The sequence below is a fragment of the Rhinichthys klamathensis genome, unplaced genomic scaffold (genome assembly GCF_029890125.1).
Source record: "Rhinichthys klamathensis goyatoka isolate OS25496 unplaced genomic scaffold, OSU_Roscu_1.1 h1tg000410l_1, whole genome shotgun sequence".
NCBI lineage: Eukaryota > Metazoa > Chordata > Actinopteri > Cypriniformes > Leuciscidae > Rhinichthys > Rhinichthys klamathensis.
In genome coordinates, this window is record NW_026606910.1 from 15,438 (window position 1) to 34,605 (window position 19,168).

Below are 19,168 nucleotides of genomic sequence, written 5' to 3' on the forward strand. Positions count from 1 at the left end.
GCCCCTGGGCACTGGCCCAAGTGCCCTTATGGATAATCCGGCTCTGACTCCACAAACTGCAACCAACAATGCATGTGAAATTGTCACTTTATTTCCTTATTTGGAGGACCAATTTTCTTAGAATGGGTAAGTAATTATTTCAGATTAAATATTTATGCAAAGTGCTTTTATCAGATTAACTTTTGGTTGATGTTTGATATATGCTTTCATGATTAAATTTTGCTATTTGTGTTTGCTAATGCTAGGAGCATTTCTATGCTGCACCAAGTGGCTAAGGCTAACCAGGCTTGGTTTTTGAAGACTATACAGACTTGAACCTGGTGATGATGGTAAGATTTAACAGATAACATATGAGGCACAAACATAAAAAATAATCATAGCTTTGTTGCTATTTGGGATAACTAGATATTATTTGTTTCATAACACTCATTTTGAATTTGTCCAGTCAAATTACTTTACAAAAGTAAATCTTTTTTCTTTTTTACTTAAAATGAGATTTCAAACCAATTGTTTTCATGATTTGACCGGTAAAGGTTTTCTTGCTGTTTAATTTTAGACTCAACTGATGGGAAATCTCTGCCCAGCTGCCCCGAACATCACAAAGCCACAAGAAGGGAACACAGATTCTTCCGGCTTCTGACTATTTAGTGAGATTTCTTAAGGTGCGTGACTTAATTTATTCTTAAATGGTTAATTCACTCACAAATGGGAATTCTGTCGTTAATTACTCGCCCTCATGTTGTTCCAAACATCTAAGACTTTTTCATCTTCACAACACAAATGAAGATATTTTTAATGAAATCTGAGAGCTTCCTGTCCCTCCACGTTCAAGCCCTAGAAAGGTATAAATGTACATCATTAACACCATGTGACTCCAGTGGTTTAACATAAACTTTATTAAACTACGCAAGTGCTGCAAAAAAAAAAAAAAAAAACATTTACCACTTAATTTATAAAATATTAATTTCCAACATGCATTCATGGGAACATTTCAACTCGTGCATATTGTTGATGCGAGAGCAGATGTTGCGTTAACGTGCATTGTAGATTGATATTTTGTAAATAAAGATGAGTTAAAATTGTCGTAAAAAAAGTTGTAAAATTGAGGTTAAACCACTGGAGTCACATGGATTACTTATGATTTCCTTTATACCTTTTAATGGCTTTGGAAGTGATAGTTGAATAGGCTGTCGACAAAGGGACAAAGATTTAGTTTTCATAAAAAATATCTTAGTTGTTCCGAAGATGAGCAAAACTCTTAACTGGTTTGGAACAACATAAGGGTGAATAATTAATGACAGAATTAAAACTTTGGATGAATTAAGTCTTTAATTTACTTGGAAATCAGTAAATTCAAGTCTTAAAGGAATAGTTCACTTTTAAAATGAAAATTCTGTCATCATATACTCACCCTCAAGTTGTTTCAACCCTGTATGCATTTCTTTCCTCTGCTGAACACAATGGTAGATATTTTGAAGAATGTCAGTAACCAAACAGTTAACTGATCCCATTGACTTCCATAGTAAGAAATAAAATATACTATGGAAGTCAATGGGACCAGTTAACTGTTTGGTTACTGACATTCTTCAAAATATATTCCATTGTGTTCAGCAGAAGAAATACATTCATACAGGGTTGAAACAACTTGAGGGTGAGTAAATAATGACAGAATTTTCATTTTAAAGTGAACTATCCCTTTAATCTATCCAAAATAGTTTATTGTTTGAGTCACGAAAGTCTAAGATGATTGATCTTTTTATCCACCATACACTTGCTGTATTTATAAAATACAAATGGTATTAATTGTAATTGGTCTGGTTTTGTGTTGTCTAGGGAACCAGCACTCCAGGATTTTGAGAAAGTTGGATCTGCACAGCCTTTCCTGCTCTGTGAAACAACTATGCACTGAACTTTACTGTTAGCAACTGGACACAACTGATCCACTCATATTCTGCAACCTTTTTTCATCTGCTGAATGTTGTTGCTGTACTGTTGCTAAGTCGAAGGTACTGAATCAACTTCACTGACACAGGACTTACATTCACTGACATGTACAGGACTTGAAGTATTATGGACCATTTGATAAGCAGCTTTCATATAATTCTGATGACAGAAATGCCTATATTGTGCCTTCATTTATTTTAAAAGTTAACCTATGATGTAAAGGGGCTTGTTCGTTAATAAACTAGTTTGTTAAAGGTGTCATATAATGCCATTTTTGTACAAGCTAATATGATTCTTTAGGGTCTAAATTAAAAGTTTGTAATATACTTTAATTAAAAATTCTCATTAGTATTGTAAGAAAACACTTATTTTACCTGGTCAAAAACAGCTCTGTTTTCAGCACGCCGTTTCAGTGCATATGACTTTAAATGATCATGAGCTTTGCTCACCCCGCCTCTCTGTTCTGCGCATACACCGTTTGTAACACAATAACACAATATCCATAACGCGTTGTTCATTATAAACGTGGGATTATGAATTATATTGAGAACGTTGTACATAGAAAACATGCTGTAATGTACCCTGAGTGTAAACCGACGCATTCATCGTGAAGCGTGCAGCTGGCGATTTGCAAAGATTAATATAAATATTAATATAAAGATTAATAAAACGTTACACTCACTTTAGTTCTTCTGAAGGTTCAGCAGGAAGACGAATAGGTTCCGATCCTTTATTCAGGTGCAGCTTCTCAGCAAAACCAGCTTTACACTGATCCTCGTTTATAAAGCAGTCCACTGAGAAATGATTCGGCAAACATGAGAGCATTGACGTTGCTCGTGGGGAATATTCCCTTCGAAAACAAACTCAGCCACTGCGTCTTCAGCGGTTCGGATTTAGGAACATTAAAATGACTGCTGTGTTCCTTATTGCACCCAAGAACAGAACACATAGACAGTGCTCCAGCATATCAACAATGACCGCGCCGATCCGCGCGGACTATGATTGACAGGACGAGCGAGGGCGGGTCTGTGTTGAAACACTCCAGTCAATCAACAATCGCGGGAGGGGCATCCGTTTTATTGACGTCACAAAAACGAACGGCTCAATTTGAGGCAGGGGAAAACATATAAGGAGATTAAAACAAAAACACTGGATGGATTTTTATCATTATATGATGGTTGTGTACAGGCACTGCCAACACACATTTCAGTACAATCAACTTGTAAAAGTGCATGTACCATTATATGACCCCTTTAAAACAACTGTTTGCATTTTGCCTTAATTTTTAACTTTACAATTGTAAGACTGGAAAACTGGTTGGAGAAACTGTCTTGACCACATGGTCTATTGAAACAAAGGAACTTGCTGAAAATGAACATTCGACCTCCCCCTCACGCAGTCTCACCTGATTTACATTTCCTCTCTCTCTCAGTCAGTAACACTAAAAAACGCACACAAGTATATACATGGTTTAATGTGAATGATTATTGTGTTTAGTATCATTTTAAAGGTCTCAGGGTGGCTGGTTCAGATGTCTCATTCCAAATAAGTAAAACAAAAGGTAATAAGGTTTTTTAGAAGTTTAGAGAAACTGGCACACAAAGAAAGGTGGACAAATGGCCTTTCTCCCCTACCCCCAAAATAAGGTGTAACCTGAATGCAAATTACCATTGAAAAGAAGTTCTGGCTATTTAATGGAATGCAGCAAGGAGTCGTGGCTTTTTCTGTATTTCAGATAGTCCATGAGGTAGCTCATGTAGTTCATGTTGGGTTTGCATCTATTTCTCTAATCCTAAAACATTTGATGATTTGCATTGATTATCTTTCAATTGATTATGGAATTGTTATAATACATTTACCTGACATAATAAATTGTTATATTTGATTATTCTAACAGACTTTGACTTTATTTTCATTGGAGTTAAAAGGAATAGTCAAATAATAACGTATATTTAAAGATGCACAGATATCATTGAAAAACACTTTCATTTTATGGAGTCAGATGAAACGAATTAATACATAAGATAGAATGTATTGCATTTAATTAAAAATCCCTTTGCCATTGGAAGAGACGGAACACGCATGTGACCTTCACCTCTAATCGATACCGCCATTGGATCGAATTAGACGGACTTACACAATGAATACAGAATTCTAATATAATCCCAGACTAAGGTTACAATTTAACTTTCTGGATTGTTTTGAAATAAAGTTTTGAAAGAGTATTATATTTTGAGTGATGTGTTTATTTCAAAGTGAATTTATTCTTTTCAGATTAAATGATTTGTCATCTTATTTTACATTTCTTTAAAGTAGGTAATGCAGAACCTTAATAAGAAAAACAGTGTTTTTATTTGTAAAAAGGTGTTCTATCAACACCAGGATGGGGTCAACACCAGAACAGTGTAGAATTTTAAGTGCTCTGTAACAGTGTTGTTGTTATCTGCATTGGTGTTAATATTTTACACTCAGTGTTAACATTGTAACACTGTGTCGGTGTTGCGAGAGGCCACACTTTTGAAAGTGTTGAACTAACACTTTGTGGGTGGTTCCCATATATACACTTTTAAAGTGTTGAAATGAACTCTATTGGTGTTGATTTCCGGGTTTCAAATTTATTGTGTGATTACTTGCTGCCAATATTGTTGTAAGCAGTTTAAAGGCCTCTTCACACAAAGGATGAGCCCACACTGCAGCTATTTAACATATAACGACACAGAGGAACAATTTCATTGGAATCACTTTCAGAAATTTTGTTTTTTTCCAGCTGATGAACTATAAAATTTTTGACAGCCAATCAGAATCTACTCGACTTTAAAAAGCTTAAGCACTTAAAATGGCAGACAACATTACCACAGCACGCACTTTTGATAATAAACAGAACTTTATCGTCCGTTTGTTGTGGATGTTAGAATATTTATCATTATAGTTATTGTTCTTGGTGCGATGAACGAACTTAAAGGGTTAGTTCACCCAAAAATGACAATTCTGTCAGTAATTACTCACTCTCATGTTGTTCCAAGTTCCAACCCCGTAAGACTTTCGTCAATCAACCATAAGTTTATCAAGCCACAAGAATACTTTTTGTGTGCAAAAACAAGCAAAAATAATGACTTTATTCAACTCTTCCTTTTCTTCTGTGTGGGCCTCTGAGTGAGCCACGTAGTGTAACAGCGCAGCGCTTCTGTGTTGTACGTCACACGCATCACACACATGACCTGCGTCGGCCAATAGCGAGCCTACGTTCTGACGTACAACACAGAAGCGTAGACTACGTAAACTCACTCAGAGGCCCACAGAGAAGAAAATGAAGAGTTAAATAAGTCGTTATTTTTGCGCACAAAAAGTATTCTCGTCGCTGGATAAACTCAAGGTTGAGCCACTGTAGTCACTTGGACTATTTTAAACATTGTCTTTTCTAACTTTCTAGGCCGGCAAGTTTCGATCCCTTAGCTTCTATGGAGGAGTGAGACAGCTCTCAGATTTAATCAAAAATATCTTAATTTGTGTTCTGAAGATGAATGAAAGTCTTACGGGTTGGAACAACATGAGGGTGAGGGTGAGCAATTACTGACAGAATTTTCATTTTTGGGTGAACTAATTGTTTAAGTGATCTGATTAGGACAAGTTATTTGAAGATCTGATGTGTCACGTAACTTGTTAAACTAGCATTTCCAGACTCTAGCTTCTTAAACAGATGTGGTCAATAAAAATCAACATGTGGAAAGATATCATGTACTGTTGGTACGAGAAGAGACGGCGCCAATATGTAAAGGTTAATAAAGAATACCATGGATTTGATATGAACTTTCTGATATAAACGGTCCAACTACTTACAATCTGCAAGAGAGTTGAGGCAATGGCCAATGACAGCAGCTGGAGTAAAAGTCATAGAATTTTGTACGAGTGCACTTGCACAATATCATATGAATTTCCTGACTTGGTCAATTGTATGAACTATTACTACATCAACATGACGCTTTATTGTGGGTTCTTACTGATGGGGTAGTGTAGTATGTAAAACAAAGTTTAAGAAACATCAAATGCTGTGCAAAATGTAACTGCAGTAATATTCAATCAAGGGTTAAGACCAACACAGACATACCATTGGAAACATTTGCCTTTGCAGCTTTTTTCCTTCTCCATAAACACACAAGATGGCCGAATTCATCCCTCTCCACGAAGACAGGTTTAACAAGCCCTTGACAGCACTTCCTTTTCAGCTGAAACAAAGAGAAATATAGACATGTTGAGACAGTGTGTTAAAAATGATCCGTGACCAAATTATTTGAGAGGAATGACTTTAAGGAGAGTTAATAAAACATAAAATAAGGATACATTCATTAAAGCAAATCAACTATAACTAAATGTGTTCAACATTACCTAATTTGAAGGACCTGTTCAGCCTCCCTGGCAGCTTCTTCAAGATCAGCACTGGGAGCTTTGAGTTCAAGTTCCCTGTTAATAGCAGCTTTCTGACAGAATTGATCAAATTTTGATTTTTAAAAATATTCCATGATGAAGAAGAGAAAGAAAGAGAGCAAAAAAATGTGTAAATTAATTACAGTTAAAAAAAACTGAGAGAGAGAGAGAGAGACAAGAGACAGACAGAAAGTGAGTTTTTGCGAGAGATGGCCTCTTAAAAGAGCTGTTGGATTAAAGGTTGTTGTGGGAGATGGAGATGGAGGAGTATGTGATCTGAAGTAACTGCAAGACAGCAAAAGAATATTGAATTACAATTACATTACAAAAAGGTATTAAAGGCATGGCCAGTGTTGTGATTATTGTGGTAAAACCATGGCAAGTGTTGTGTTACTGTTTCAACTATAAACACCACAGTAAAACTATGGTTACTGTGGTAAAACCATGGTAAGTGTTGTGTTACTGTTTCAACTACAAATACCACAGTAAAACTGTGGTTACTGTGGTAAAACCATGGCAAGTGCTGTGGTTACTGTGCTTTACCTACAAATAGTAGACAGTAAAAACACAGACTGTGGTAAAATCATGGTAAATTACTGTGTTTAATTACAAATACCACATTACAACTACAGTAACTGGTAAAAAAAAAACATGTTAAGTCTTGTGTTACTGTGCTTTAACTACAATAGTACACAATACAAACACAGTTACTGTGGTAAAAGCATTGTAAGTGTGGTTACCGTGGTTACAGTTACGGTGGAAGAAGCATGGTATAACGTGCTTTTACTACACATGACATAGGATCGACAGTTACTGGTAAAACATAGTAAATGTGTGGACTTTTTGCATGATACCTTTCCCAACACAGGCAAATTTCAATGTTTGAATGTCACAATGAAAACTAACTTTATAATGCTGGCGTCCGTTTGAATGAACGTCACACAGCTTGAAATATAAATACCGATTTGAAACACGACATCATTTAATTCATAAACACGGGACTATATACGGATGGAAACCCTACCTGTACGCGTGATGAAGTCATCAAAAAGATATATTTTTATAGCAATAAACTACTTTGAATAGCTGGGAGAGTTTGACGTAAACTGGTAACGTTAGCAGGTAGATAAAAAAAAAACCATAATGCATTGAAGCGAAAGTCAAAGTTTATAATGCATTTCTCCATATCTCCAGCTGCCGGTAGGGGCGCAAATTTAGGAAACGCTCTTATGTGTCGTATTTGAAGGTAGTCACAAACGACCTAAATGGTCGTATGGGTTGGAGGACTTGTTGTTTTCTTCTAAAGTGTAGGAAACTCAGAAGCGAAGACCAGGAGACTTGGTTGTATCTTCAGCAGGATTCTTTATTGAGAACACCAGATGTTGGTAGCTGCAGTCATCAAGTCAAGTCTGACTCAAACAGTATGCATTGTAGTTAAATATACATTCCAAGGGGGAGGGATTTACATAAAGGGGGCGTGTATATGAGTCAGCTCGTTTGCAGAGATTTCCTGATCGCATCAGCATAACAGTGTCATGTATAGATGGTGATCCAATCAGCCTGATTAGATCACTCAAACCTTAACATTATCATAGAGACAAAGGCCCAGCTGTAATTTGAGAAGTGACAAAAGGTTGATGTCAGCAAGCAGGATTGCTTGACTTAATCTTCTTTAAATCTCATCATCTATGCCTCAAAATGGAAAACACTGTGTACAGCAGTGTTGTAGTCGAGACCAGCTCACTCGAGTCCGAGTCGAGACCGAGACCATAGAGCAGGGATAGTCAACTCCGGTCCTGGAGGGCCACTGTCCTGCAGAGTTTAGCTCCAACCCTAATTGAACACACCTGAACAAGGCAATCAATGTTTTCAGGATTACTAGATAGATACAGGCAGGTGAGTTTTTATCAGGGCTGAAGCTAAACTCTGCAGGTCAGTGGCCCTCCAGGACCGGAGTTGACTATCCCTGCCATAGAGGGTCGAGTCTGAGTCGAGACTGAGACCAGAGAGAGTCGAGTCCAAGTCGAGAACGAGACCAAAGAGAGTCGAGTCCGAGTCGAGACCGAGGCCAGAGAGGTTGGATAACGTAAGGTTGGGTCTGAAACCAGACCTAAAGATATCTTCAAGAATATGTAAAATATTTGGTGGTAACAATAAAATTGGCACCATACTCAAACAGTAAATCAAATATACCATGGAATCGTGTACACTGTAATGGTAAAAAGGCCACATAGTAGGTGGTGTAAAGGTAATTTTATTACAATTATGACTTACAATTATTACAATCAGTAAGTGCTCTTGTACACATAACATTACTGCACACGAATTATGTGTGGCTCTTATATGCAAACTGAATTATGGATGATAAGGCAGACATTTTCAATACATAGTTGAGCTAGAGGCTCCACATCACATCTGACCTGGGTCCTGCTGCATTTGCACGCCGCGAACATTATAGTCTCAAGTCATGTGCAGTTGCGCACAAGAAAGTCAGCAATCATTGGACGTTTTGTAAGGCTGGCTAATTTGATCCAATGCCGGCATTCAAATTAGCGGTGAAGGTCTCAACGCGCGTTCCATCTCTTCCAATGGCAGAGGGATTTATAATTAAATGCAATACTTTTTGTCTTAAATGTATTAACTCGTTTCATCTGACTCCATAGAATGAAAGTGTTTTAATGATATCTGTGCATCATTAAGTATACGTTAATGTTTGACTATTCGGTTTAACTCCAATGAAAATAAAGTCAAAGTCTGTTAGAATAATCAAATATAACAATTTATTATGTCAGGTAAATGTATTATAATAATTCCATAATCAATTGAAAGATAATCAATGCAAATCATCAAATGTTCTAGAACAAAGAGGAAAATCTTTTACCCGACATGAAATACATGAAATGCTGAGTCTCGGCGACTCAGCATTCACGGGCTATCTGAGATACAGAAAGAGCCACGATCCCTTGCTGCCTTCCATTAAATAGCCAGACCTCATTTCATATGTAAACCTGTATTCACAGTGGAAATGTACTGGTAGGTAACCATTTGCTTAGTTGTAATTTGCATTCAAACAAAAGGCCAGAAGGTGTTAACTCCGAGACAAACCCTTCTGTGTGAAGGATATTTCTATATTCTTAATAACCTTATTACCTTTTGTTTTACTTCTTTTGGAATGAGACACTCGTACCAGCCACCCTGAGACCTTTAAAATGATACTAAACACAATCCTTAATGATACTCATTCACATTAAAACCATACATATATTCGTATGTGTGTTTTAGGTGATCTGTATGAAGGGGAAGGAGTGGGGGATGAGGGGAAGACATGTAGATTAGGATGATTCAGAGGTGAGACCTTTGTCTCCGGGGAAGAGGGGGGAAGCCAAATGTTAATTTGCCAAGGTCCTTTGTCTCAATAGACCATGTGGTCAGATATTGTCTCTTCAACAAGTTTTACGGTCTTACAGTTTCAATCAAACAACAATTTAAAGAAATATTAACATACAGTAATAATCATGACATATTTTGAATGGGACTCAAGTGGACTCGGGAATAAGTCCGAGTCCTAATATGTTCGAGTACGAGTCAATTCCGAGTCAAAATGCACACGAGTCCAAGACAAGACCGAGACCATTAAAATATGGTCTCGAGACCGAGTCCGAGACCGAGTCCGAGTCTCGAGTACACAGCACTGGTGTACAGTTTAAATACTATTGTATTGGAACCTAAATTAAACATTTAATACATTTGTAACACTACAAAGGGTTCTTTTTTGTGTGCAGCTTCTCTTCAGGTGCTGCTTCAGTACCCCCTCTGTAAAATAGTTTTTTCCACAAACATAGCACACATGATTCTTCACACCGCTGTGTCTTTTCTGGTGTAATTTTAAACCGTTCACCAATGAAAATCCCTTTCCACACAAAGAACACACGTGAGGCTTCTCCTTTGAATGAACATTCATGTGCTTCTTCAGGGAACATGCCAAAAGAAATTTTTTACTGCACTGATTACAGTTAAATGGTTTTTCTCCAGAATGAGAACGCAAATGTACTCTTAATGAACTTGTGAATCTGAAACTCTTCCCACACTGATCACATGTGTACGGCTTCTCTCCAGTGTGGATTTTCATGTGTTCCTTAAGAACTCCTTTTAGTGTAAAACTCCTCCCACACTGATCACATTTGTGTGGCTTCTCTCCAGTGTGGATTTTCATGTGATACATAAGCTTTGATTTAATTATGAAACTCTTCCCGCATTGATCACATTTGTGTGGCTCCTCTCCAGTGTGGATTTTCATGTGATCTTTAAGACGTTGTTTGTATGGGAAGCTTTTTCCACACTCAGAGCAAGTGAAAATTTTGATGGCTCTTCTCAGCACAAGTTTACTTCCAGTCTGTGAGCAACTCAAAGGTTTTTCTTCAGTTTTGACACGATGTTCCTCCTCCGCTACATCCAGTTCTTCACTCTTCTTAATCTCTACCGTCAGGTCTGAAATGAAAGTTAAAAAGTAAAAATTTTCAGTAAATCATGAAATATTCTTTTAAATATTTGCTCTAATGTAGTGTAACAAATTAGCTCAAAAGAAATATTAATAATGAATCATAACTTGTTTTAATTAATAGTTGGATTAAATTAAAATTTATGACTCTGTCTCAAGTGTGGTTAGAAATGGGCCTTGCAGTTTGTTCATGCTGGCCCCGGGGCCATCAGGCAATCCTTGCTGGCGAGCCCTGAATAAAATGCTATAGTGTAATATTCTGTATCAATATTTTATTTAATGAGAAGAACAATAATAGTAGGTGGTACCACTTTAGGTGGTATACGGTAAGGAAGACCCGTGCACATGTTCTGAAAGAGTACAGAACTTTTTGATCAAAGAAACGATCGTCTCAAACGTGAAGGAGTGGAGTAGTGAGAATGTAGGTCAAAATATCACACAGACATGCAGAGGTATACGGCTGATCAAGTACTGGAGGTGTTGATGGACTCGGAGTCCGATCACTCATTATTTGATAATTCTGAATCTGATCGGGACGAAGTAGTCAGTGTAGCAGCCCGGTTGAATAAAGAAAAGTCGCTCTCTCACTGATGTTGTCTGTTTATTGTCCGTAACACCTTCACAACACCTTCACAACACCGTAAGAGCTAGAACAGATGAATTAACATTATTGGAATATGTAAATAATTCACGTTCATAAAAATTAAACAAAAACCAGTAGTCAATATAGCAAAATTACTAAATGAATACTAACATTTATCATAAACGCCTTAAATTGCTCAAAAATCAAACAATCATATATAAAACAATCATAAAGACAAGATATACAAGTGCATAAATATACATGAAGTATACCATGTACTCCTTCCCAACCAGGTGCTAAAACAACAGATGCAAAACAAATACTACTAAAATAAAAACAAACGGCGACTAGATGCCTAAATTAACTTTAAAGTTGCCTTAAAGGCACACTGTGGAACTTTTCAACCTTTATAATATATTACCAAAAACCCATTGAGATGGTACATCGACTTACAATAGGTTGAATAACACCTCTGCTGTAGCCTGAAGGTGTCTGTATCGCTTTTCCTGGCACTATGTAACTTCGGGTTTCGGGTAGGAACCCGAGCACAAAAAGAACTACAAAATTCAACCGCTTTACGGCATACGTCACTTCCCCCACCACCCACAACTTCCTCAGATTCTGACGTGAGTGCTCAACTCGCGTTTGATTGCCGTCTGTATGTTTTCGTCATGGCCGAACCAACAGCTACAAGGAAGAAGGCAAAGGTTTTGTCAGAGGACACTTAAAAAAAGAAAAAGCATAGTGACAAATGAAAAGCCAGGACGAGGATCACCATTGGTCCAGCGTTCGCTCGCTGGCGTGAGCTACAGGAGGAGGAGGGGTGCCCGACCGATGCTGACGCTTGCCTGCACGCAAATGCCGTTTCCAAGGTGACCCAGATAAATCATATAAGTAGAATCTGGTATTCCGGCCACAGCCGATGGTGTTATGAGTGCAATAAAATGCCCACAGCCCATTGTTCATTTCTACACACAAACACAGCCCGCCACAGTGCAGGGCTCGCACAAATAGTCGACTCATGTCAAATGTACATTAAATGTAGTGAACGTGCCCACGACTCAGTGCCCACAAACACTACACACAACATGTCCCACGGTTTCTGTAAAACGAAACCAACACACATAAGTTACATTCAGCTCAGGCCGACGGTGTTTTTAGTGCAGTAAATGTGCCCGCCGTCCCGTGCCCACATTCACTCACAGACATGTTAGCACTAAGCCCCACGGGGCTCGCCCCGCTCGCTCTCTCTCAGCAGACTGCTATAAGGGAATCGAGCGCGGCAAGGCTGCCCGCCTCAAACACTGCAAGCACACACAATCTAAAGACACGGGAGGCTGACCCACTGTCTATGGGCTGACCGGTTGACTGTTTGTTGACTTTTGCGACAGTGCTGCGGAGCTTGTGGCCTCTAGGGACGCTAGACGTGAAAGTTACAGGTCGAGCGCCACTAGTGGCCAAAAGTTCCGTGGTGTGCCTTTAATAATATAATTCACATCCATGAATCCGTGACCGCATGGTTCCGTGTCTCCGTCTATCAGCAATCTCTGTGTATGCGCGCTTCCTGTGCACGAGCGATCTGTTCGCATTTCCGGCAAGCCGCCTTTCAAAATCTATAGGTCTCTATAGGTTAAATAACTAAGAGTGCAAAGCAAACTTCCAAAATATAATAAACAAATATTAAGAATATAACTAATATTAAGAAATATAGAATTACGATAATATCAGAATAATATATTAATGCACAAAACTAATTAAAATAACTGAGGGTTATTTACAGTCAGTGAGAGAGATGCACATGTTGTCACAGAAAGTTCTAGTCATGGACGTGCCGAAGATAGATCGTTCACCCATCGATCTGGAAGAAGACAAAGTTCACCTGAGTGTCAAAGAGTGGACAGTGACAATTCAGACTGTGATACTTCAGACAGTGAGTGGACCCATTCAAGGCCAAAATCTCATTCATCGTTCCCTTTAAGTCGAGAACATCAGACGTAGTCGACGTCGACTGAATGGGGATCAAACCAGGGAGCTAATCGTCTTCGAGTACTATTGAACGAGCCAATGGAAATTAGATTACATCACACACTCCGCCCCCGTGGCGAGGGTTTAACGCACTAGTTGCCTTTCGCCTCGGAGCCGATCGTTCTGATGTCTCTGAAGAGTGCTGTTGTTATTCAACGAGCGAGTGTGTCGGTGTTCTTCTGTAAAGACTCTCCCGGTGCTGGTGGTTTCTACAGTGCAGTGCAGCGGTGGTCGCGAGCTTTAAGCTCTCAACTGCTGTTTTAACAGCAAGCAAATTTCTGTGTTTGTGTGTGTTGACGGCTGGTACTTCACTGTTTTCAGTTCGCTGTATTCAGTGTTGCCACGGTCATTCCCTGTGTGCTCCGGCACTGGTGACTGGTCCCATTTCTAAAAGAGCAACACGGGTGCGTTTGCGTCTTTTTCAAGATGCCATTCCATCCGTGTATTTCTGGGTGCGGTAGGGCTCTGTCCCCCTCTGTCACGAGAGTTGTATCATGTGTTTGGGCTTAAAGCACGCTGAGGCAGCTCTTGTGGATGAGTCATGTTCCCATTGCGGGAATACGACCATCTCAGTGTTAAGGTCGAGACTCGCCTTTGTTCGCGAAGGTGGATTTTCCATCCCCCGCTCTAGTGTCTCTTCTGGGTTACCTTCCCAGAAAAGGCCTGGAGTGCCATTTGGGCTGGGTGGCCTGAGGATTACAGTGAGGGGTAATCCGCCTGGCAAAGGTGGAGCTCCCCGATGAGCGTGCTGGTAACTCTGTGGTGGAGCGACCAGCCGTCTTGTTCGGGGCCCCTCCAGAGGACAGGATGTACATCCCAGCATCGGAAGGGGAGCTGGGCTCTGGAGATGACGACTCGGCTGCGCTGCCTCCCTCTGGGAGACCAGCGTTGCCCAAGCCGGATCATGATGCAGAAGCATGGGAAGCACTTCCTGATTGTCAGGTTCCTGAGGGAGCCAGGGAAAGCCCTGCAACCCTCTTTATCCTCTTAGGCCTTATCTCTGGTGCTACTGCACTGCAGAGACCGCCCCTAAACCACTGCATGTTGCTGCATATGTTGAAACTGTTTTCCTGCTCGCATGGTCTCTACTAGTGGGTACGGACTTGCTCTCTTTCGGTCAACGAGTTGTGCCTGGAATTCGGGCCGGCTACTCTCACGAGCTGAGCTGGTTCCTACCTCTACCTAGGTGGTGAGCTCCTCCTAAGTGAGGGTATTGCTCCTAGGCGTTGACACAGAGTGCCTCGCTGAACAGATGTTAAATAGAGTTGGGGGCTGGGCGATACCCATCACTGTCGCTAGAAAACTAGCCTGTGTCGAACGGCTGCTTCCCGTTGGCTCCCTTCACATGAAGCCAGTTTCACTGTAAGCCCGGTTCGTTGTGAAATAAAAGAAAGAAAGAAATAAAAGCTGTTTCACAGTGTTGGAGTCTATTTCTCCACTTAGACAGTACTTCCCCAGCCTTAGAGAACACTCTTTCACATGTTACAGAGGAGGCCGGGGTACAAAGAAACTGTAATGCCAATGTATATAGATGGGGTAGACATGTTTCTGCATTCTCCAGTATTCAAGTGGATCTTCAGCTCTTTGTATGTTTGTCTCTGGTATTTATTCACTTCTATGATCACATAAGAAGTAGCGTTTGAGCTTTGTTTGTGCTGGTCTACAGCACTGTCCAACAGAAGACAAAGGTTTCCACCTCAGAAATGTGAGGAGAAAAAAAATGATTGGGAGTGACTGTACATGTACATTGACTGAACATAAGACACACCAACGGTCAACAATTATAAAATACAACAATAAAATAAGTACAATTTTAAATAATAAATAAATATGTATTTTTTTCTTCTTCTTTTTTAGAAATGCATACATACATTGGAAGCTAAGCTCAAAATATTCCCAGATAGGGGAAGACTTCCTTTTTTTGGCTGTTGCCAAACAAACCCTTCACCAAACACCAACACCCTATCCCCACCCTAACCCCAAATAACAATAATAATACCTAAAAAAAAAAAAAAGTGCAAAGATTTTACAAAAACAAAAAGACACAACAACAATAAAAAAGATGAAGTAGTTTTGGTTATTTAAATGTAATCAGTGTTGTGCCTGAACGTGTTCAATGAACGATAGTTCATGAACTCGTTCATAGTTTGGGCGAACGTGAACTGAACGTACTGAATTACTGCCTGATGAACGTTACTGTGAACTCGTTCATTCTGGTGTCTGTGAACGCACGCTCTCTCAGTTTTAACTTCGTTCAATAGGGTGCCAGATTTCTATAGAACCTAGCAGGCGAAAACCCGGCTAAAACACACGAAAACATGCCTTAATATGTCTAAGCGATTGTGGTGTTCTGTTCTTGGGTGCAATAAGGAACACAGCAGTCATTTTAATGTTCCTAAATCCGAACCGCTGAAGACGCAGTGGCTGAGTTTTGTTTTCGAAGGGAATATTCCCCACGAGCAACGTCAATGCTCTCATGTTTGCTCGAATCATTTCTCAGCAGACTGCTTTATAAAGGAGGGTCAGTATAAAGCTGGTTTTGCTAAGAAGCTGCTCCTGGATAAAGGATCGGTACCAACTATTCGTGTTCCTGCTGAACCTCCAGAAGAACTGAAGTGAGTGTAACGTTTTATTAACCTTTATATTAATATTTATATTAATCTTTGCAAATCGCTTGCACGCTTCACGATGAATGCGTCTAAGGTTTACACTCAGGGTACATTACGGCATGTTTTCTATGTACGGCGTTCTCAATATAATTCGTAATCCCACGTTTATAATGAACAACGCGTTATGGTTATTGTGTTATTGTGTTACAAACGGTGTACGCACAGAACATAGGGGCGGGGTGAGCAAAGCTCATTATCATTTAAAGTCATATGCACTGAAACGGCGTGCTGAAAACAGAGCTGTTTTTGACCAGGTAAAATAAGTGTTTTCTTACAATACTAATGAGAATTTTTAATTAAAGTATATTACAAACTTTTAATTTAGACCCTAAAGAATCATATTAGCTTGTACAAAAATGGCATTAAATGACCCCTTTAATAAAACTTGTGCACAATATGTATTTGGTTCTGATTCACTGCTTGCAGACAAAGTCTCTTTTACGATCTTGATCTTGTTACATGCTCAAAGCGATGTACATGCTAAGAAATAATTATTTTTCTGTGGCCATGGAATATACCCTTTTCTTAGAACAAATAAATAATTAAAAGAGTTTGTTGGACGAACTGATTAATTGATTGTAATATTAATTTAGCCACATCAAGTTAATCCAATTAACTGACCCAAATATTCATAATTAATCATAACAAGTTATTATTGATTATTAATACTTCATAGAGCTAATTTGTTACAACAATATGCAAAAAAGAATCGTGATTTTCTTAAAAATTCTTGATATAATATTTTTTGCCATATCACCCTAGCCTGGTTAAAACCAGACCATTCTCAGTTGTAACTGAGTTAGGGTCTGGAAAAGCTTCATAGACAAATCATTTCCAAAGGGGCGTCACCAACGGACGTAGCTCAAATGCATCTGGGCGCAATTGGATAGACCTAAAACCAATCAGAGCGATGAAGAAGATGACGTATGCAGAGCGTCGTCTGTTATAGAACAACTTGCTGACACTGATTAGCTACTTGCTCTACGTTTATTTAAAATTAACAGCAAGACAACTGGAAGTGAATGTGCTTTCCATTAAGTCAAGTCAAGTCAAGTCACATTTATTTATATAGCGCTTTTCACAATACAGATTGCATCAAAGCAGCTTCACAGTGATAACATGAAAGTAGTACAACACAGTTCAATAATATTGTTGAATATTAAATATCCCCAACTAAGCAAGCCAAAAGCAAGGCGACAGTGGCAAGGAACCAAAACTCCATCAGATTGGATGGAGAAAAAAACCTTGGGAGAACCCAGGCTAGTCAGGGGCCAGTTCTCCTCTGGCTAACAATCATAGGGTTTCAAAGAAGCTTTACAGTAAGTGCATATCAGAAAGTACCTGGAAAAAATACATTTAGTTAATCATGTAATATTTAGGGGATAACATATCGCCGGCGTTGAGTCGTCTCTTCGCAGGCGTTGAGTCGTCTCTTCACAGGCGTTGGTCTTCTTATCACAGGCGTTGAGGCATCCGAAATCCCCGTGAGAGGCAGGATACCAAACTGGAGCCTATGAACGCCATTTTTCTCGGGACAAGCGTCCCGAGATAACAGCAGAAAGGCAGATGGGAAATAATTAGCATAGCTGATGTTCATAATGATTTCCATTACACGGGAGTAGGTGTTAGAAAACCATAATCTCACAACTCTCCGCAACCCAAACTCTCCGCAACCCAACCGCAACCATACGGACCGACCCGTTTGTCTATAAGGCTGTCGAGCCCCACTGGTGCGTTAAGCAGTTTCAGTGGCAAACGGTTTCCGTTTGGCATAGCAGAGGACTAAAAGGTAAGCATTATGTGAATGCTTGACTAAAGAGACACGTCTTTAGTCTAGTTTTAAACTGTGTCAGCGAGTCAGAGCATCGGACCGTATCGGGAAGGCTATTCCAGAGTTTTGGAGCTAAATGCGAGAATGCCCTCCCTCCTTTCGTGGACTTAGATATCCTAGGGATGACCAGAAGCCTTGAATTTAGTGATCTTAGAGAACGCGGTGGATTGTAGGGCGAAAGAAGGTCTGTTAAGTACATAGGAGCTAAACCATTAAGGGCTTTATAGGTCAGTAGTAGTACTTTGTAGTTGATACGGAACTTAATAGGTAACCAGTGCAGAGATGATAAAATCGGTGTTATATGATCATATTTTCTTGATCTAGTAAGAACTCTAGCGGCTGCATTTTGCACTAACTGTAGCTTGTTTATTGAGGATGCAGGACAACCAGCTAATAAAGCATTACAGTAATCTAGTCTCGAGGTCATGAATGCATGAACTAACTTTTCTGCATCAGAAACAGATAGCATGTTACGTAATTTAGCAATGTTTCTAAGGTGGAAAAAGGCTGTTCTTGTAACAGATGAAATATGATTTTCGAAAGACAAGTTGCGGTCTAGTATAACATCCAGGTCTTTTACTGTAGTGGAAAAAGTAACAGGGCATCCTTCTATATTAAAGTCGTATTGTAAGAGGTTTTGTGTGTAGTTTTTTGGACCAATAAGTAATACCTCCGTTTTATCTGAATTTAATAGCAGGAAATTACGCGTCATCCAGCATTTTATATCTTTGAGACATTCTGTCAATTTAGATAAGTTAGTGTTGTCATCTGGTCGTGATGAAATATATAATTGAGTGTCGTCAGCATAACAGTGGAAATTAATTCCATGTTTTCTTATAATATTACCAAGTGGCAGCATATATATTGAGAATAGCAGAGGGCCTAGCACCGATCCTTGCGGTACTCCGTAGTCTACTGACGTTAACTTTGATTTTCCCCCGTGTAAAGAGACAAAATGATAACGGTCAGATAAGTACGATCTAAACCAGCTTAATGCCTGTCCCTGAACACCAGTGTAGTTTTGTAGTCGATCCAAGAGTATTTTATGATCTATAGTGTCGAACGCGGTGCTAAGATCAAGTAGGACTAGTATTGAGATACAGCCTTGGTCAGAAGCTAAGAGTAGATCATTTGTAATTTTAACTAGCGCAGTGTCTGTACTATGATGCGGTCTGAATCCTGACTGGAATTTTTCA

General features: G+C 39.3%; 1 protein-coding gene across 1 annotated transcript in view; it reads right to left on the reverse strand.

Annotated features, from left to right (window-relative positions):
* Positions 1-6,135: 6,135 nt before the first annotated feature.
* Positions 6,136-19,168, reverse strand: part of LOC130070536 (gastrula zinc finger protein XlCGF8.2DB-like) — a 43,668-nt gene continuing 30,635 nt past the window's right edge. The window contains exons 2-3 of the mRNA XM_056234959.1: positions 10,126-10,854; positions 6,136-6,167 (exon numbers count right to left, since the gene is read on the reverse strand). Coding sequence (XP_056090934.1) covers positions 6,136-6,167; positions 10,126-10,854 — 761 coding nt within the window. The remainder of the gene's footprint in view (positions 6,168-10,125; positions 10,855-19,168) is intronic.